This window comes from Egretta garzetta, unplaced genomic scaffold (genome assembly GCF_000687185.1).
Source record: "Egretta garzetta isolate BGI_Z169 unplaced genomic scaffold, ASM68718v1 scaffold81, whole genome shotgun sequence".
In the NCBI taxonomy this organism is placed as follows: domain Eukaryota; kingdom Metazoa; phylum Chordata; class Aves; order Pelecaniformes; family Ardeidae; genus Egretta; species Egretta garzetta.
Genome location: NW_009258671.1, coordinates 8,630,558 through 8,649,234, shown reverse-complemented (window position 1 = coordinate 8,649,234; position 18,677 = coordinate 8,630,558). Strand labels below are relative to the sequence as shown.

At 40.4% G+C, this 18,677-nt stretch overlaps 1 protein-coding gene across 1 annotated transcript in view; it reads right to left on the bottom strand.

The window, feature by feature from the left end:
* FBLN1 (fibulin 1) overlaps positions 1–18,677 on the bottom strand; it is a 119,329-nt gene that overhangs the window by 20,281 nt on the left and 80,371 nt on the right. Inside the window, exons 13-17 of the mRNA XM_035888514.1 lie at positions 18,055–18,174; positions 17,071–17,202; positions 16,399–16,522; positions 2,983–3,125; positions 863–994 (exon numbers count right to left, since the gene is read on the bottom strand). Of these exons, the coding sequence (XP_035744407.1) occupies positions 863–994; positions 2,983–3,125; positions 16,399–16,522; positions 17,071–17,202; positions 18,055–18,174 (651 nt within the window). The remainder of the gene's footprint in view (positions 1–862; positions 995–2,982; positions 3,126–16,398; positions 16,523–17,070; positions 17,203–18,054; positions 18,175–18,677) is intronic.

Below are 18,677 nucleotides of genomic sequence, written 5' to 3'. Positions count from 1 at the left end.
GAACATCAGCTGGGACCCGCTCCTGCTCTGCAACTTTCACCCCATTTGCCAAGCTACAGTATACACTGTAAATACCTATCTGTATGCATGTATGTATATATCCCAGATACACTATACACATTACACACTGGGTCTAGCATGCATTATATCCCCCCAAAGGGCCCTGCTCTGAAAGAAATCTACCAGAAAGTACGACCCCAGGTTGTGTTGCAGCCCCTCCCTGCTATAGGATGAGAGGCAGGTTTCGTGCATGACCCATATACACAGGTATATCTCCTGCCATGTCTCCTCCCTGCCAAATCAAGACTGTAAATCAAATGTCTATGTTCCATTCTGAAATTTCTTCTAAACCACAGCATTTGACAGATCCTTTTTACATTCAACAGGAGTATTTATTTAAAACTTAACCAGCCTGTCATTAAAAAAATAAAACAGGCAACAGTTTCAGTAAACTCAGTCCTGCTTTAAAGATTTGATTATTATCCAAAAATTGGTGCAATGCTGTTTAAACAAGAAAGAACAGTTAATTAAATTTAGTCTCTTTGCAGACATACTATGTATTTTATATTTGGGTTGATTATAATGGGCAAACCTCATAGTTTTAAAGCTAAGCCATTTGCATTTGTAATTAGAGCCAGTTCTGAAAAGAAGTTAAAGTACTTCTCAAATTAAAGTTTAGGCCTCTGGTATTTTGAATTAAAAACAAAATCTGTGATATTAGTTCAAAATACACATATTAGACTGGAGAATATTAAATCAATACAGGCTTGAAAATCAAGGTGGGAATTAATTACTTAATTTCTTCGACCTTGTTTTACAGTACTATTGAGAGAAGAAAGTAAGCAGAAAACACTCTACTCACCCACTGTCATACCGTCCATGTAACGCTTGATGATATCAAAGGAATCTCTTAAATTTCCTTCTGTTATGTCAAATATGATATCTGCCTGGTTGGCTGGATATGTAGGTGTGATGGCACGAAGAAAAATAATCTCTGCAAATAAAAGAGTATCACAGAATGTACTGAGAGGTATTTGAAAACATCACTGAAGAACCCGACAGAATTTGATCCAAAATTACTTGTCCTCAGAGCTGGTGGAAGACATCCCCCACCCCCAGTTTGTCCTTTAAAACGGAAGGAAAGAACATCTGGGGGAAGGGAGAATTTGGATAGATTTATTTTCTCCTCCTGCGCCATCCAAGAAGCCCTGAAGCCAAAACACTATTACTTGGAGAGTCCAGAAAGACCACTCTTAGAATCCAGTCGGACTTCTAGCATTTACCCAAAGAGGACAACGCTGAGGATCCCCAGGGTGCGTGGTGGAGGGGGACCAAACAGATAAACCCTGCACTTTGATTCCCTTAGGCAGTTACGTCAAGTATTGCCATTACAAATTACAGAGTCCTTTTGAGTACTGGAGGAAGGTTTTAGGTTTTAAAAAAAAAAAAAAAGGTGAAACTATTTCTCAAGCCTCTTGAGAGGGAGGTAAGCATTATTATTCTCATTATTATCCTCACTCTACAGAGGATGAAACTAAACCATGGGGCTGTAAGAATTCACCCAAGGCCATGCGCTGAATTACAGTTTAGGAACGTCTTCTAGGCTTTGGTAGTACTCTCAGATCACTAGGTCTCATCTCTTTTCATTAAGTCATGAGGATGGACTAATGAGGGAACAGTTTGGGAAGCATCCTGGGCCAAATCCTTAGCTCTACTGCCAGTACACCTGGTGAGGCTGAAGGGGTGTGTACGGGAGTAGAAGTGGCTATGGGGCATTCCTCCATTCCCTGTGAAGTAGGGCCAGCCAAGGCCTGAAACAGGCCCGACACAATCTGCAGCAGCTCTATGCAGCCAAGTTATTAGTGGCTAAATTGTTCTTAAATGAATGATTTGGACCTCTCTTGCCCTACTCCTTCTTCCTGGTACAGGAGTGAAGAATTAGCTTTGTCTTTCATTCAGGACGAATTTCCAAGATAGCACAGCTGAGCCTCTGGGTGCATCAGAAGTAGGGATTTCAGATCTTTAAATACCCCTCCAAAATAGTCTTGTTTCCTCCGTCCCCTTCTTCTCCATGTCTGGGCCACACAGTAAGTTGCCGAGTGGCTCATCCTACAGAGAAGCAGGGCTGAGGGCAGTCATCCCACCTGGGGATGTGTACGCAATCCCCCACGAAGCTGCCAGAAAATGAATACAAATGCCAAAGAGCAAAAAATTAGCTCTTGTTCTCTAGGTTTATATGTGAATTAAGCAAAGTGAGTGCAATCCTTATGGAACTGCAGGTACTGCAGAGGCCAAAGGAACTAAAGAAATACACAAGTGCCCTAGAGAGTGCAGCATCTGGGGCTGGAGAACTCACTTTGGATGACTGGACAGCCACTCGCTTGGATGCTTTTTGAGAAGACTAGCTTAAAGACTTTTTGTCCAGTCCTTGGAATTTCCCTTCCTTTATTCTTTGTTTAAAAAAACAACACCTTTTTTTCGTAGGTCAGAAATCACCAAATCACAGTACTAGATAGTATATTCAATAGAATGGATTTTGTGAGTAATGTTTGCATGTAGATAAAGGCTATATTCTTGGAACAAGCCACCTGTCAATAGTGAACAACAGACCATAAACAGATGAGAGCAATAAAATGAGTACCTACTTCCTATGGCAAAATCTGTAAAAAAGGGAACAAAAAAGTCATGGGGTACATGGCTATTATGTGAGTAAATGTGAATTATGTGGTAAATGGGAATTCAGACTCAGTATTTCCTTAGACTGGGAAGCTGTATGAGTTAGAGCTCAGAATGACTTTCTTTGCCCCATAAAATTAAAACTCCTGGATATCGAAGGTTTTAATTAAATGAATAGTACACTATAATTTGGAACCGTGCAAACATTTTACTACACCGGTAGCTAGTCTGGCTTTAGGCAAGGATTTCCGGTGGAGGTTTTATATGTTGTAGTCTATTAAATGGAACAAGGAACAAACCACTTACCTTCAGGTCTTGTAAATTCTCTGAACATGGGCAGTGAAATGACAGTGTGGGAAATTGTGTGGACTGGATCCAACACACAGTTGACATCATTTGGTCGGCAAGACTTAATGCAACGGATAGTATCTGTCTTTTCAAGTCTGACACTAAGAGAAACAAGAGAGAGATGCATATATATCCTGAAAATGAATTACTTTGTGTTTTGCAATCTGGGGAGCTAGAAACTGTAATTTATATAAGTGTTCATTCTTCACCTCAGAAATTCAGACAAAGGCAGATCATCATCCTGGACCACTGAAAAATTTGGCTTGGCTGAAAGTTGCAGTCAAAACCCCCTCAAACCCAGTTCTTCAAGCCAGGCATGCAAAAACAGGGAGAACTGTAGTGCATAAGATGCCAGATGTAAAGTACATACAGGACCAAGCAACTTGGGCCAGATCCTCAGCTGCACTGCCTTGGTGTGGTCTCACCAATTTCAGTGGAGCTACACACTTACTTGCACAAGCCTTTTCGTACTCCATGTGGTATCAGCCATATAACGCAGAAACAATTGCTTCCATTCTGGAAATCTGGCAGGAAATATCTGAAGGGCCAACCTTCTTTCACGATTTTCAGTGCAGCAAGAGCCAGAAAAGCCTTTCTTAAGTCTTTTTTTCACACCCCCCCTTTCCATATAAACTGAGAAAACAGAGAGGAATGGAAACTGGGGGAGGAAAAAAGTTAACTACAAAAAAAACCCTCAAAGATTGAATTCTGAGTTTGAGGAAATGGTAAGGGTCATCTCATATTCCATCTCAACCAGCTGCTCATTTGTCCCTGAAAGTCTATTAAAAGTTAAATGACTTCTTCTCACCCTTGTCACTAGAGTGAATTTAAAGTCACTTACAGTTCAAGAACTTCACACAATACCCGGTCTGTGTTCATGAGAGATGAAAGGGCTATGCTGGGACTTACAATGTGACTAAGCCCCACAAACGATCTCAACTTTGACCTGCCCATTTCTTCATATTTCTAAGTGGAAAAAAGAAAAGACTGCAGTGTCAGAGGAGGGGAATTAAAAGGAAGAAAAATTCACTGAGTAAAAGGGAAACAAAAATGGAAGCTTTAGTTTGTCAGGTACCTCTAGAAACAAATGGTTCTTGCTCTTTTCAAAATGTGTTACCCAAGTCCAACACCTACAAGCCATCTTTTTTCAGATGTTCAAAGGGACTTTATGGCTCTATTAATAATAAATACATCAGTAATTTCTTATTATGTGCTACCCACATTTGCTCATCAAAGAAAACAAAGCCAAACACGCTGATATTGTATGAAGCTAAAATGAAGATAAAAGAGAAAACATGAATCAACATTAAGGAAATCATGCTTCAACAAATGTGAACTGGCATAGTCCATGGGAAGGTAATGAAGCTGGGTTAATTTACACCAGCTGAGACTGGCTTGTTATTCTCACTCTGCAGTTGATGTTTTGAGACTGGCCAGGAGATACAGGCCAGGACAGACCTTCTGCTTCCCACCTTTACCTCGGTACAGAATTTCATCATTTCCTAGACATCTCACAGGGAACAGAACAGGGCTTTCTGCTGAAATGCCTCATGCTGGTCATTTTAGAACAAATTAATTCTGGATATAGGGACATAACAGTCTGACCTGTGGTAACAGATTCCATCCCCTTATTTTAAACTTCAGCTGCCAAATTAAGAAAGGACTTTGAGCTAGCCAACCCACACGTCTGTGAAATGAGGATCATCTAGATTACCTAGTCTAGTTCCAGCATAAAATAATCTATTTCAAAATACTTAACAAACAGAATTGAGGCAAAATGTACATCATTCAAGTTTGTCTCCTTCTCTTCCTGTTTTTTTTTTCCTTACTGTGTATCGAGGAGTTTAGCAGACATTTAGGTCTATACACTCATACGAACAAACACTGCATCGTTCCTTGGGATCCTGCTGAGCCAGGGTCACAAAAGCCAAGTCAGACTGGTTTACTTCCAGTAATGTGTTCATAAATTCTGAAAAAGTTCTTTAAAAGTTTTTCTCTTTGCGTTATATAACACATAAATAATAACTATACCATCATTTAAACATTTTAGGGACACCCATAAACAGTAGCTTGCATAACTCATTTTGGGACGTGATTACTAATGAAGTACTGAGACAATACACATAGCATCCTGAATTTTCATAGCTGTATTTAGATAGAATTTGTATGCAAAAACATTGTGGTGGGAGTATCTGAAGCATTCAGTATTGGTCTGCCTTTGCTCCTTCCTGGGAAGGAAAATGAGTTTTACTCTTGACTTCAGCTGGAACAAAATTTGGCAAATACAAACATTTGTGAAATTTTCATCCAATAAAGCCATTAATTTGTTTAAGATGAAGTCGTAAGTAAGACTTACGTTTGTAATTCTCGCTTCTGATTTACTGTAGTAAAGCATTCTGACATGAATTAGGTACCCTGCACACAGAAGCAGAGGATCACAATGATCACAAATGATTTGTGTTAGACTAAAACTAGTTTCTAGATCCATCCAGCTTGTAACCATACAGGTGACAGGTTATTGTTTGTGTCAGCTCTACTTCTTTGCACTGTTTCTCTCTCCTCTTACAAATCCCACAACCTTTTTTTTTTTTGCATGCTGTGTCCACACTGCTAAACTTGAGTTTGTGCTTTCATTTTCCCCTGCCTAAATATTCTTTCTCTGATCTCCTTTCTTTTGATATCCCTGCTAATTGCTTCAGCATATCCAAAATGCAGTTGGTACAACTTTGTTCTTCCACTGCTTCCAGAGCACATCTTTAGACATCTTCTGGAGTAACATCTTTGACAACCAGCATCTATTTCAAACCCTGATACTTGCTATTAATGATGTACTCTGATCTCAAAATACTTTTTATTTTATCCTTACACATAATCTTTGCATTTGATCATCTAATTAGCTGACTTTTTTCTTTTTGCTCAGGTCCTCCTACAGTGGGGACTGTGACTGATGAAAGTTTCTTCGTAAGTGCTGAGAACTTTCTCTATTCAAATCTTTCCTTCAAGTTTTTCTCCTCTAGCAAAAAGTGCAGCTCGAGAGCTGGTAACTCCTCCAGGCCTTTTTCATTTAAAAGAGAAAAAAGTTAAGAAACAGCTCCATTGCTCTGACTATTTTGCAAATAATCCTTTCCTGAAGATAGTTTTTTCTTTCTTCCTGGGTCCTGGTGTCATTCCTTTTCATAGTCTCTGCTGGATTCAGTTAGTAAGTTCTTTGGACCAGGAGCCATTGATTTCATTTTCATTTGGAAAGAACCACGCAAATTAATGGCGCTACATAATTACATACGTGTTCTTGAAAGTTCTAGCTACGCTGCAGCATTAAAGCATGAATACAGGAGAACCTGAGCTCCATGTTCTTGAATTACTTGCTGAATGCAATTAATATAGTAGTATTTTACAACAGCGAGGGCCAAATTCTCATACTCCCTTCTTTTCCTGCCAAACAAATATATATTAATGCTTGCAAAAATGAAGTTTATTTTTGAATCTTTATCCTACTTAACTGTGGCCTCATAATGAACTGGTAGCCAGAGGGCATTTATATACAAGCATCTTCTGTGGCGGTAAGAAACCCCATTAGCTTAAGTAGCATGGGCTTGTGCTTTCAATATTTAAAGCTGGGACTTTATCCCCACTGGCAACTTTTGGCAGCTTTATAAGTATGTGTCAACAGACTTATTAAACATTGGCATTCCTCGTGAGACTTGAACTCCTGTCAGCCAGCTGGGATAAACTTTGCCTTAGGGAACATGTAATACTCTGGCAGAGCGCTGCGATCATGCCCCAGTCTAGTCCCTGGCTGATGATGAGCCCAAGAGCCCGCAGCTTACAGTTAATAGAGTAATTCCTTGTGTTCAGGTGATTAAGGCTTGTGATCTCAGTTTAGAAGGTTCCCAGTTTCTAACCTTATACCTTGCCTGTGCTCTCTATATTTACACAGTGAGGCATTTTTGGTTTATATGTGCATTCACATGGATTATTCCTCATTCATCTATGGATTGACTATTCTGCCTATGTACCAGGCAGCAGAGATATCTGAGACCAGCACGGTGTAAAAGAACATTAATTTTTAGATCATACGTCTGGGACTGAGCTTTTAATGTTTATCAACACAAGGACTGAAGAGTAAAATAAATCCTTTTCCAGCTCACAAAACGAAAGAATTCCGAAGAAATTCCAGTTGTGTTTTCTACATTGTTCTTGACTGCATAGAAGTAAAGGAAGAAAGTTGTAGAAGTAAAGGAAGAAAGATTTGGATATTGGAATTCTGGCTGGCATTTCAGGGCTGCTAGGGTTTGCTTGGGGGCTTTGTGGTGGTGGTGGGTAAAGTATTTACAGTTTAAAATTTATCAGCTTTAATATGGAAGTTGGAGAGACAAAAATGTTATGAGACCAACTAAATACCTTTTTCAAATGTTCCTGTTATAGCCTGTGAAATAGAAAGGAGCTCTCTGCTACTAGCTGAATGCTGTTAGGAAGTTCATTGCCGATTTCTCATTGTTATCAATTCAGAGGAAATTCCACAGAAAGGAAGATGAAAAATCTCTAAAATAAATGTTCTTTAGAGGAGATTCTCTTTTGTACTATCCTTAGAACTGGGATCTGCAGCTGGTGGAAATCAGCACGAGCTCAGTGGCTACAACAGAGTAATGATAACCAGCGCAGCTTGAGAATCTCGGCTCCACACTTTCCAAGTGACTTGTGTGCTGGGGCACCTCTCAGGTCCTAAGGGCCTAAGTTATGCCCTTTTAATAGATTTTCAGAAAATGCACAGTATTTGCCCCATAAATGACGAAACTCTCTAAAGATGTCTCAGTTGAGAAAGCTCAAATTGTGTGCCTATTTTGTTTTGAAAATTTGGACCTAAACATATGCAGCTGTGTATCATCAAAGGAGACCAACTCCACTACTGTGTGAAGCGAATTAATAGTTTTCAGTCCCCAGCATATTCAGATAATAAGCTCTTGGACACCAGTTTCTGCTTTTTGTAACGATGCAGAGTACACGTAAGAACCTCCCCAAACTGAGATGTTCAGGGAAAGTGGAGAACTGTAATGATGTGGCAAATAAAATGCAAGTGCAGCATGCAACAGAAGAACTAAAACTTTATTAAAATTGGGGAAAAAAAGCTACTCTTAGAAGAGAAAAAGTAGCCAGTGATGCCTGTAAGTTAAGGATCAAAGCTGTGCAGAGACAAAGATAAAAAGTTTGGCAATAAATGTGTTGACAGTTCCATGGCGGAAAAGTTGCATTTGAATTGTCAGAAGAAGGTCTCTGGGCTCTGTGATTTGCCGCTGCATGACCACAATGCCACTGTGGTTGTTCACTTTTTTTGTGGTGAAAAAACCCTCCTGGTTCCCGCTGATGATGGACAGCAGAATTTTATCCCCAGGGACAGCATTGGAAGGACCCATGCGGAAAATGTCGGTGGGTACTTGGATGTTGGTAGGAAAAGAGAGGTGATAGTAGGTTATTCTCAGAGGCAGGCTCTGGCACTCCTTATTTTCATTACAAGGCAAGCGCTCACAGCGACTGCAAGAAAAGTGAGAACACAAGACAAGAGGAAGATTAGTGTACATTTAGCAAGCGTGATAGGAGAGCAAGGGCAGTGGGGGTGGGAGAAGATATGTCGACTTGCATACTGTATCCCTTCTTCAGCCTGACACTTCAGTCATATTGCAAATGGACATTTATTAAATAAGGATGAACTTGTCTGTAGTTGGTGCTTTTGGAGAAGCGCCGCCATTTTCAGAAGTGTTGCCCTTTCTTTGCATGCGCAGATGGATTGAGTCTGGCACCTCACTGGGGGTGAGAGTTTATTTGCATTTAGATCAGCTAAGCTCTTCCTAGGGAGAACACTGGCTTTCCTACCCCACCCCTCCCACCCCCCCAAGTTTTATGCTTTTGTTGATTGAACATACGTTAAATAAAAGAAGAGATCCTAAGTGGTTAGTGAGTTGACTGTGTCATGGATGTCTGGCTGGATTTTAAGACTGAGCAAAGTATTTGGAAACCACAAATGTATAAGGAGTTGGCCTTTCTGAGAGAGACGAGGCATTCTAGATACTGCACTATGTATGTTAATCATCTGAAAGCATACCAAGGAACATAAAACTTATTTCCAACACTGCATGTATGTTAAGGTTTATTTGCTTTGAAGATAAACCTTCCTCCTGATGTGGCACAGTAATTCTCTGTGCTACCAAGGAGAACTAACCTGAGTCAGTCTAAGACACACCTAGGCAAGCACTGAAAACAAGATCCAACAGCCTGATGTCTCCAGCATGTGCCCTACACATTCAATCCACGTTTATGCAGCCCTGAGTCACAGGAACGATGCCGCTGAGTGAGGGAAGTTGCCCTCTGCTGTTTCCTTCTCTTACCACTAGGCACCGTATTACAGTGTCAAATCCAGAGAATGAGGAAGAGATCACCCATACAGGCTGAAGGTGAACAATTAATGTCAGCAATAGACACCATGATCCACATGGAGGGAGCAATCTCCTCCCTTTCTGTTACTGAGAGAAGTGAAGTTTGTCCTGTAAATACGACACAGACGGGTATGGGCATTAAAAGAATGTTGTAGTTTACCAGCATACTAATGAAGACCTGCCATGTCATGCTACCTGATGGGTTTGAGAAGTTCTTTAGAGAATTGCATACAGGGAAAGAATATACGAATTTCAGATTAAAGATGCGTCCAAATCACCACATTCAAGTTGGTATCCGAAAATCTTCTCAGACAGGTACATGGAAGTAGAGGTAGACATGACAATCTCAGCTGGATGTTGACTTTGAAAAATGTGGGGATGATGAGGTTGTGCATTTAGCTCCAAACCTGCTTCATGCACAACTATGAATCAATTAAATTACGACCAACAGTCTCTCCACTCAAAAGCAATATTCAGTCCACAGGCTGAGGTTTTGGAACCTAAACGATTCATTCATTTCTTTACTAAGAAATGCTCCAGCATGAAAGCACGGTTTGCTTCTTACTACCTCAAGGAAATTTGAGTGCCATTTAATTTATTTTATTTTGACATTGAGTTCCTATCAGGAGTATCTGGTATCAATAGAACTGTGGCTCATAAGCACCATTTTGTTGCCAGTGCATGGTGACCTGAATTCCAGGAACTTCTTACTATATGCAAAATAAGCATTTTCAAAAAGAGTAGATAAAAGCACCCTTAGTTCTTCAGTTAATGTGTTCTATGTTTTCTTTTAATACCAGTTGCAAACCGAAGTACAAAGCAATTCTTTGAAGACTTAAATGCATTCTTAATTTTATTCATGTGTGTAAAGAACACACACAAGTCTTCACAGGATGGCCGGCTAATTAGGTGTGGATACTCTTGGAATATTTTCAGGTATAGTGAGTTCTGCATTCTTTTCTGAAATGTCATCAATAACTCCACAAAAAGAATGGCTGGGTTTTGCTGAAATCCTGAAGCAAGTCAAGGCAGTTAATTTCTTAGCTGGAAATGTTTTTTTCATGTAAATCTTTTTGGAAGCACTTACATGCTCATAAAGATGCCGTGATTTATTCTTTTATAAAAGTAAAATGCCTTTTGTAATAATAGCCAGAATTTTAAGAGAAGAAAAAACCAAATCTCCCAGTTTCCTAAGATTTGAAAAAGGACATTTTGCTGATTCAGAGAGTTATTTGTGGAGACAGATGTGCCTGCGGCTAGGAGTTAGAATTATTCAAAATTCATCATCTTTTATCTTATTCTTTGGTGGTGCACACTCCACACTCCACACTTCACTGTATGTTTAGTTAATGTGCACTAATTGTTCCATCAAAAAACCACAAAGGAGAGATAGCGAATATTATTGCTTTCAAGAACCAGAGTTCATTCTGGGGTCATGCACCAGAAAGGCAGTAAGCAATGAGCATTTATATCCCAGTGTACTCTCTAGACCTTATTTAAACGCTTCCCTCCAGCGGGCAGAAGAAAATCATACAGTGGGGGAACCCAATGATCTACTGCTAGCAAGGGAGCAGCCCCAGACCCTGGGTGCTGCTCCAGCTCCTTGGCATCTCAGGAGGGATGAGCTGGCCCTACAGCTACCACACCCTGCCACCACGCCGTGTCGCTGCGGCAGAGAGCACAGGGGGGACCCAGCGGGAGAAGGGGAGTGCTGAGGAGGCAGCAAGATGCTGCCAGAGAAACCCAACCCAGAGCCCAAGTAACACCTGCACTGCTTTGCAGTGAGGCAGTTTAATATTCATCTTAGCAAACCTCTGCAACTAAGCGCATGGTCTAGAAAAATAAGCACATACTGCTGCTGAATGCTTATTCCTGAATTTGCTCCTGATTATTTTAGCTCACCTACTACTCTCTTCTCTTAGGTTTATTTATGCGGCTGAAATACTGATTTCAAAGAATTACTCATAGTTTGAATTTCATGTACCAAACACTGGTTACTCATTAAGGAAAAGAAAACTACCAAAACTAGAGAGATTCCATTTTAGATAATGAACACAACATTTCCTAACGGAAAAATGGGAGAAAATATTTTCTGCCTTCCTTCCTGTTAATTTCTGAGCCTGGTTTTCACTCCACTGTGCCCAAAGGAGTTGAGTGGTATACAACAATTCTGCATGTGCTGAAGGGAGAAGAACTTTTTATTAGCGGAATTCACGGCTTTGTAATTTACTTCATACAGGGAAACCATCTCAACATGCCAAACAACTCACCAAGTATTATTACCAAACTACACATCTCTGAAATTCAACCCTGTAGATTTCCAGAGCTGTAACAATCTTCCAGACCTCCTAGAATATACTCCACTACCAAGGCACTTGCTCATGCTATCATCGGTGTGTATCTCTTTTCTGCAGGTTGCACCACACCTTGAGGCCCAGATCAGCCATGGAAGTTGGGTTTTGTCTTAAAGACACCGGACCTTAAAGGAAATGAAACCAACTGATGGCTGGTTTTCACAGATATTTCTTAACCAGAGGAGAATCTGGAGTCCCACTTCAGGCTCAGGCGGGAATACAGTATACAGCAGTACAGCAGACAGGACGGACAAATACTCTGCATGTTCCTCCTGTCTGGAGCTGGAAAGTCTCCACAAGTTTTCAAGCTATAGAAGAGACAGATCCATCTTCATTTTGCCCTCAGTACTGAGCCTTTATATCCTATCCCTGTCTCCTTCGTTTGACTTTCCCAACCTGGCTTCTTCTTCCTATCCTCTTTCCTTGCCTGCCGCTCATCCTGCTCACTCAACATTTGGCACCAGGACTGTCTACTCAGCCAGTGACAATCCTCCTCTTCTTGCTCCATCTCTCCTGGCTGGTGCTTGGTTCTCTCAGTTCCTACCTCACACCCCTAGTCCCAAAGCACAGACCCCTTCCCTCGGTATCTTTGTGCAGCCACCCCAAATTATTCCTTGCTCTGGTGGTCTTCATCCAAATCTAGCACCAATCACCCTTAACGATAAGCTCCTGACTCCTGTGGTTGGTCTCCCTCTTGTCTCTAAATTGTTTTACCCAATTTTACCTTCTATGCCTCAAGCATCTCCCAGACTCATTCTCCTCACCTGGTCATACCTGCAGATCCTTCCCTCCCTACGTTCAGCCTCCTTATCCCTAGGTATGCCCCTCCTTCTTACCGAGTCAGCTCTTCTCTCTCCTGTGCTAGAAACAGCTTTTTTATCCATGGAGTCTGGGTGGTCTTTGAAAGCACAGAAGAAACACGCGCGGAGCTGTCAGGGCCGGCAGTGCCTTGCCCAGGACAGACTGGAGCTGACATTACAGGGAAGATCGGGCTTCTTTCCTGTGGCTATATGTGGGAGCAGGCTCAGACAGCCCGAGGAGTTGGTACCTGCGCATTTTACATTGCTTTAAAGAGCTGCAAGAAGCTCAGGTCTGCTAAATCAGAAGAGAATTGTTTGTTGCTATAAAAGACAGACCTCTCTGCTGATAGGAAGAATTAAATTGCACTGAGGAAGATAGTCAAACACAAAGACAGACTGCCACTGAGGCTATGAAAGCCTTATCATTCAAGGACTTGAAGCAAAAATTAAACAAACAGCTCTCAGAAATACTCCAGGTAGACCTGACTGTTTTGGCATACAGGGGTGGATTAAGATAAACCATCAAGGTCCTAATTTCCTAAGGTTTATGAAAAAAAAAAAAAGCTAAATGAAATTTTACGAAGTTCTTAATTTCAGAGGTTGCAGAGGGTTTTGGTAATGATGACAAAAAGCACAAAAGTAATCTCCTAACAAATTTCAGGTTTCTGCTCTAAAACATGACAGCAAACTGTTAAAAGAAAAAAAAGAAAATCACCAAAATGTCTCAAACACACAAAACTGTGCTCCACCCTACCCTTGTTCTTGGAAATGAGTGAACTGCTTTGGCTGAAATTTGCCAAAACTTGAGCCTGAGTCAGACACCTGGCATGTAAAACTTCAGCCGTTGGTTACGTTTTGGCAAAATTCTAAGCAGTTAAAAACAGGTCCTAATAATGAGAAGCGACAGGCAACCTTAATAATATGCAGACATGTCTAGAATATAAAAATATTTCCCAATCTGGCTCAATGCAGCACACATTTCTGACACGCCGCCATAACTGCTTCTTTATCTTCTCTACTATTTCTTGGCTTAAATACTACAAATGTTAGACTTCAGTGTCGCATAAAGAGAATTTAATTGTTATGCAATTTGAAAACAAAAAGCCTTTGGCAAGGCAGTACAGCAAGTTAAATCCTATTGTGAGTAGCAGTAGATCTTTCTTTATTATCTTTGGAAAAATACCAAGCCTATAGGCTGATCAAGGAAGAAAAAAAAAGCAGAATTTAAGCAAAAGAGATAAGACCTTCACTGAAATTGTTACCATTAAGGATTGGACTATGCCAGGTGCTTTGCTGGTCTTTAGGGGAAGGTTACTCAGGCTGTTTCCTCCTGAAGCTCAGGGTATCTAACAGCATCCTGAGCTTTCAGCCTGTAGCATGGGATGATCCTGTGATTACTTCACCTGATGACAATCACCACTACAACAGCCACCACGCAAAAACCCCAGCTTTAAAGCTATTGTGTGAGGAAGCTCCTGGGTCATGTCAGGGCATCCCAACACAAGGATCGTAAGGAAAAATAAATATGAACAGACTTGGATTTGCAGGACTGAGGCCTATTAAATTACTGCTGTTGCAAAGAAAATATTGGAGAATAGGGTAAAAAAATCCCATGAGGTGCCAACTTGATGGGAATGGAAAATGTGTTGTCTTTCTTATGATGTGCCAAGTTGGTGAAACTGGAATGTGTTTTGAATAAAAAGGAGAGGAAAATGGCATCTGTAATAGATACGATGTCATGAGAAGCCAACTATTTTGATTTTAGAGTCCTGGCACAATGTTGGGTGAAAAAGTGATTTAATGTCATTATCATGCAAAAGCTAATGAAGATATGCTAGCTATCAGCTATGGTGGGCTATATATGCCAAAAATAAATGATTCAAGAATATGTAAATTAGTTTGGATGTAAAAAGGGTGCTATAGAGCTGTCTTATGAAACTGTTCCCCAATGGGCACAAGGTAACCCAAATACATAAACCCCGATTCTGGCATGTTGGTATAACACTCGTATACTGGCTAAGTATGAGAGTACCTATCTCCCCATTGCACTAACTTGGACTTTTTGCAATAAAGATAATGAACTCATATTCTCCTTGGTTTATGCAAACACATTTTCGACAATAAATTTAGTAACTGTGTCTGTAGCTGTTGAGAGGGAAAAACCTAATAAATCCAACAAGATAATAGCTCAAGGAATTAAAATAATTAGAACTTCACTGAGCAGCTACAGGATTTGTGTCTGAGTCATAGCCTAATTATAGCCCTAGCACATCAGAAGAATCTCTCCCTATGAGTCTGTCTGAGTTAGGCAGAGTAAGCCATTACAGGGCCCCAACAGCCCAGACACAGAAAAACAATTCAGACATTCTACTACTTCCCCAAAAGATCCCGTGCATCTCAAATAGCCATTAATTTCAACACATGCATAAAAATATAGATAAGAAAGAAGATTAAATGGAATGTGTGTGTACAATGTGTATTTTATAAACTAACTTTGCAACTCAGGGGGATGTCCATAAGAGTAGAAATCTGCTAATTCTGCTTAGTGGCCCATTGCAAATGACTTTTTTTGCATTAGGATACAAATGTACCCACAATATTACAAATAAAGAGAACATCTGCATCACGAGGCACTGCCTGTTTATTGATCTGACAAATATAATTTAAAATTTAATTACCATTCACAGTTCTCAGAATACAAGCATATTTTATAAGTATTTGGTTTTATACCATGAACTCCCTCTACAGCATTCTGATCGAATACATCTGCTGTGCCACTTCTAAGGCATTTCACACATCAAAGTTTAAATGGAAACTAACTAAACCCCACAAAGTCCCTGGTGAAGATCAACATTAGCTTCATTCTACAGAGGAGGCACAGAGTACTCAATTTTATCTAAAAGATGGTGGGCATATGAACACTGACTGTGAAAAGCAATAGTAGGCTGATGATAAATGTGATTTATCAGCTTTCCTCCCTAGCTGGTGGAGCATACACTTACCTGGGTATGGGGCACATGGGGGTGATGGTCGAGCAGCCCTTGGAAGAATCAAGGGAGTACAGGGTGGCCATAGAGCCACAGGGCAGGAGGAAAAGCAGTCATCTGCATCAGCCATAAACTCTAGCTACGCAACAGAAATTTTGCAGCAACTTCTCCACTTTGCTAGCACCATTGGATGGGTATAAATGAGCTGCCAGCTGTCCCTGCACCCTCCCAAAGCTGTCTCATATTTTCAAACCAGAATGCACAGACTTTCTCTGAGCCAGGTTAAGAGACACAAATATGCGCAGCGGCTAACATACCACCCTTGCTAGGATTCCCAGCTTTTTTAAGAGGTGAAACGGTACTAAAAATAAGACACCCTTGCAATGCTTTACAACAGCATTAGTAAGAATTCAGAGAGGGAGCTAAAAAGAACTCTTTCACTGGAGCGTAATAGTAAGGAAAGACTACGTGTGAAAGGCAATGAAAGTCAGAATTTTGAAGCTGAATGTAAACCTGCTAACAGGTTGTCTGCAAGGTAGCCGGAGGGAGAACACCAGCTTATGGCTTTAGGGATCATTGTTATACAAACCACTGACACATGGCATTTTTTAAGGGAATACCTTTTTCTTAGACTGCAACAGGAGCATGAGAAAGGGACCAGACCTGTGTGTGCAAAACATAGGGTAGGCCTACCAAAAAAATACGTATTTGCCAGAATCCGTTATGTATTGAGTTGGCAGTGGCATGACATAAGGGAGATCATGTCACCAAAAAACTGTTCAGTCTTGAAAAAGAAAGTACTTACGTATCTCCTGACTTGCGGTAATTTTCTGGACATTCCAAAGACAGACAGCGAAAGCCCCCCTGGATGTTAAAGCAGGTCTCATTGAAAGAGCAGTTGTGGCTTTCTGCAACACACTCATCAATATCTGCCAAATGGAAAAAGGTGAGTGGATTAAAGACATGCCTTTCCTCTACTTGCAGGTGCCGGATGATGAAAGTATCATATTAGATACTACAGAACATGGGATGCAATTAAACATTATTAGGGATTGGAAGGGGAGGGCAGGAGAACAAAAAAAGAAGAAAACTAACCCAAACAGCAGGCAAGAACAGGAGAAGGAAGAGCAGCAGTGCCACTAAGTGGACAAGACCTAAATATTTGCTGAAATGTTTATAGTGAGATATTTTCTTTTAATGGCTAAACTCACTCATATAATTTCACAGTGGGAATCTTCAGAATTTGTTAGAATTCTTTATAATGTTATAAAAAAGTATTCTCCACTGCATTCTATAGTTTATAAGAGAAATGTCCTGTATATTTATTATAAAATACTGGTTTCTTTGGATTTCAAACTGATGTTTACTGCTTTACCTGTACTACTGTAGGAAAGGCATATTTTTAAACATAAAAACTTGCTAGAAATTTTCAGAAGTCCACAATCCAGTTAGGTATCCCTGCAGTTATTGAACTCACCTTGGCAGCTGCGTGCATTGGGTGCCAACCTGTAGCCAGTGGAGGGACAAGTACACTGAAAGCTTCCAGGAATATTAATACATCGAAAGGAACAGATATGGCCTCCAGTAGGTAAAGCACATTCATCGATATCTGCAAGAAGAAAACACCACTAATTTACTATGTGTTCATGACATTTCAACCAAGTGCACATGTATGGCTTTCCTGCTGCAAGCTTCAAACACAATTTCCTGATTCTAATTGCTGGGCAAGGAAAAAGATCATTAGATAGGGGTGGCTCCAGTCAATAAAGGCTGCCAGGAATAAATGGAGGTGTGAAGAAAATTAAAAGCAATGTGAGGGCCCAAGAGACAAAGTAAATGGATAAGAGCAAGCACTTTACAGTGACGTGTATCACAGTACTTTACGAAAGGGAGGGAGAGGAATAGTTTTACCCCTGTTCTTAAAAAAAGGAAATTGAGATGAGGTGTTCTGCCTAAGGTCTCACTGTCTAGTAAGTCCTGGAAACCTAAGTCCAAATTCAGGATCTCGTTCATGAGGTCACACCCACATCCTCCTTGTATTTGAGGAAAACCTTACTTACACATTAGTTCAGAACCAGCCACAAAAAGAGGATATATGAAATACTATCTACTAATATTATGTATTATACATGTAACCTATAAATGTCTTTGTATCTTCACTTGCTGAAGACAAGAAATTCTGTTAGCTCCTCAGGAAAAAAATAAAAATCTGGTAAGTTACAAAAATATGCCAAGCTACAGTTCACTGTAAACAGCAAAAGTGACACCACCCAAGTCTATTTCTAGAATAGGACATGGGTAGAAGACCTTCATTATATAAAGTTTCATAGTTTCAGAGGAAGATACTAGAGAACCAAATGTTAAAATCAAACAATTACAGGAGCATGGAACTGTTCATACATGTTACAGTGAGAATACGAAATGCTCACTCATATTCTAGCTGCAAAACAATAATGCTTACCTTCACATGAAATCCCATCTATGTCACTAAGTTGAAAGCCACGGCGGCAGTAACACTGATAGGAGCCATACACGTTGGCACACTCTTGGCTACAGGGGCTGCTCTCACACTCATTTAAATCTGAAATGCAAAATTATATACCTGAACCCCAAATTTCTTGCTATATTCATCACTCTTATTACAGGACTAAGGCAAAACTTTGGAAAACAATTTTTTTAATTTAAAAAAGGATGGTCTGCATGTCACTGAGTAAGCTGGAAATAAGGGGCTTTGGGTGTCTTACTCTCAACAGGGTCTGGCAGTATAGATCAATCTGCACTGTGCTATGATTTCCCACTGTCCTTCAAGGTGTGTGATTTAGATGGAGTCTTTAGGACCACACTTGCATTTTTATCTCTGGGTATCAGCAAGGCTGGTTTTGAAGATCTTGAATCCAGTCTAGCTGAATCACCCTTCAAAATACAGTAAATGCAGATTCATACACCTCTGCGTGATCCAGCTAAAGGGCAATATACTGGAACTGTGGGCTACAGTGTCCTTGATTAATCATAACTGCATTGATTTCTCATGCCATTCCATTGCAGTCTTACAAGCTAAAATCAAACGGAAATAGCTCAACAGCA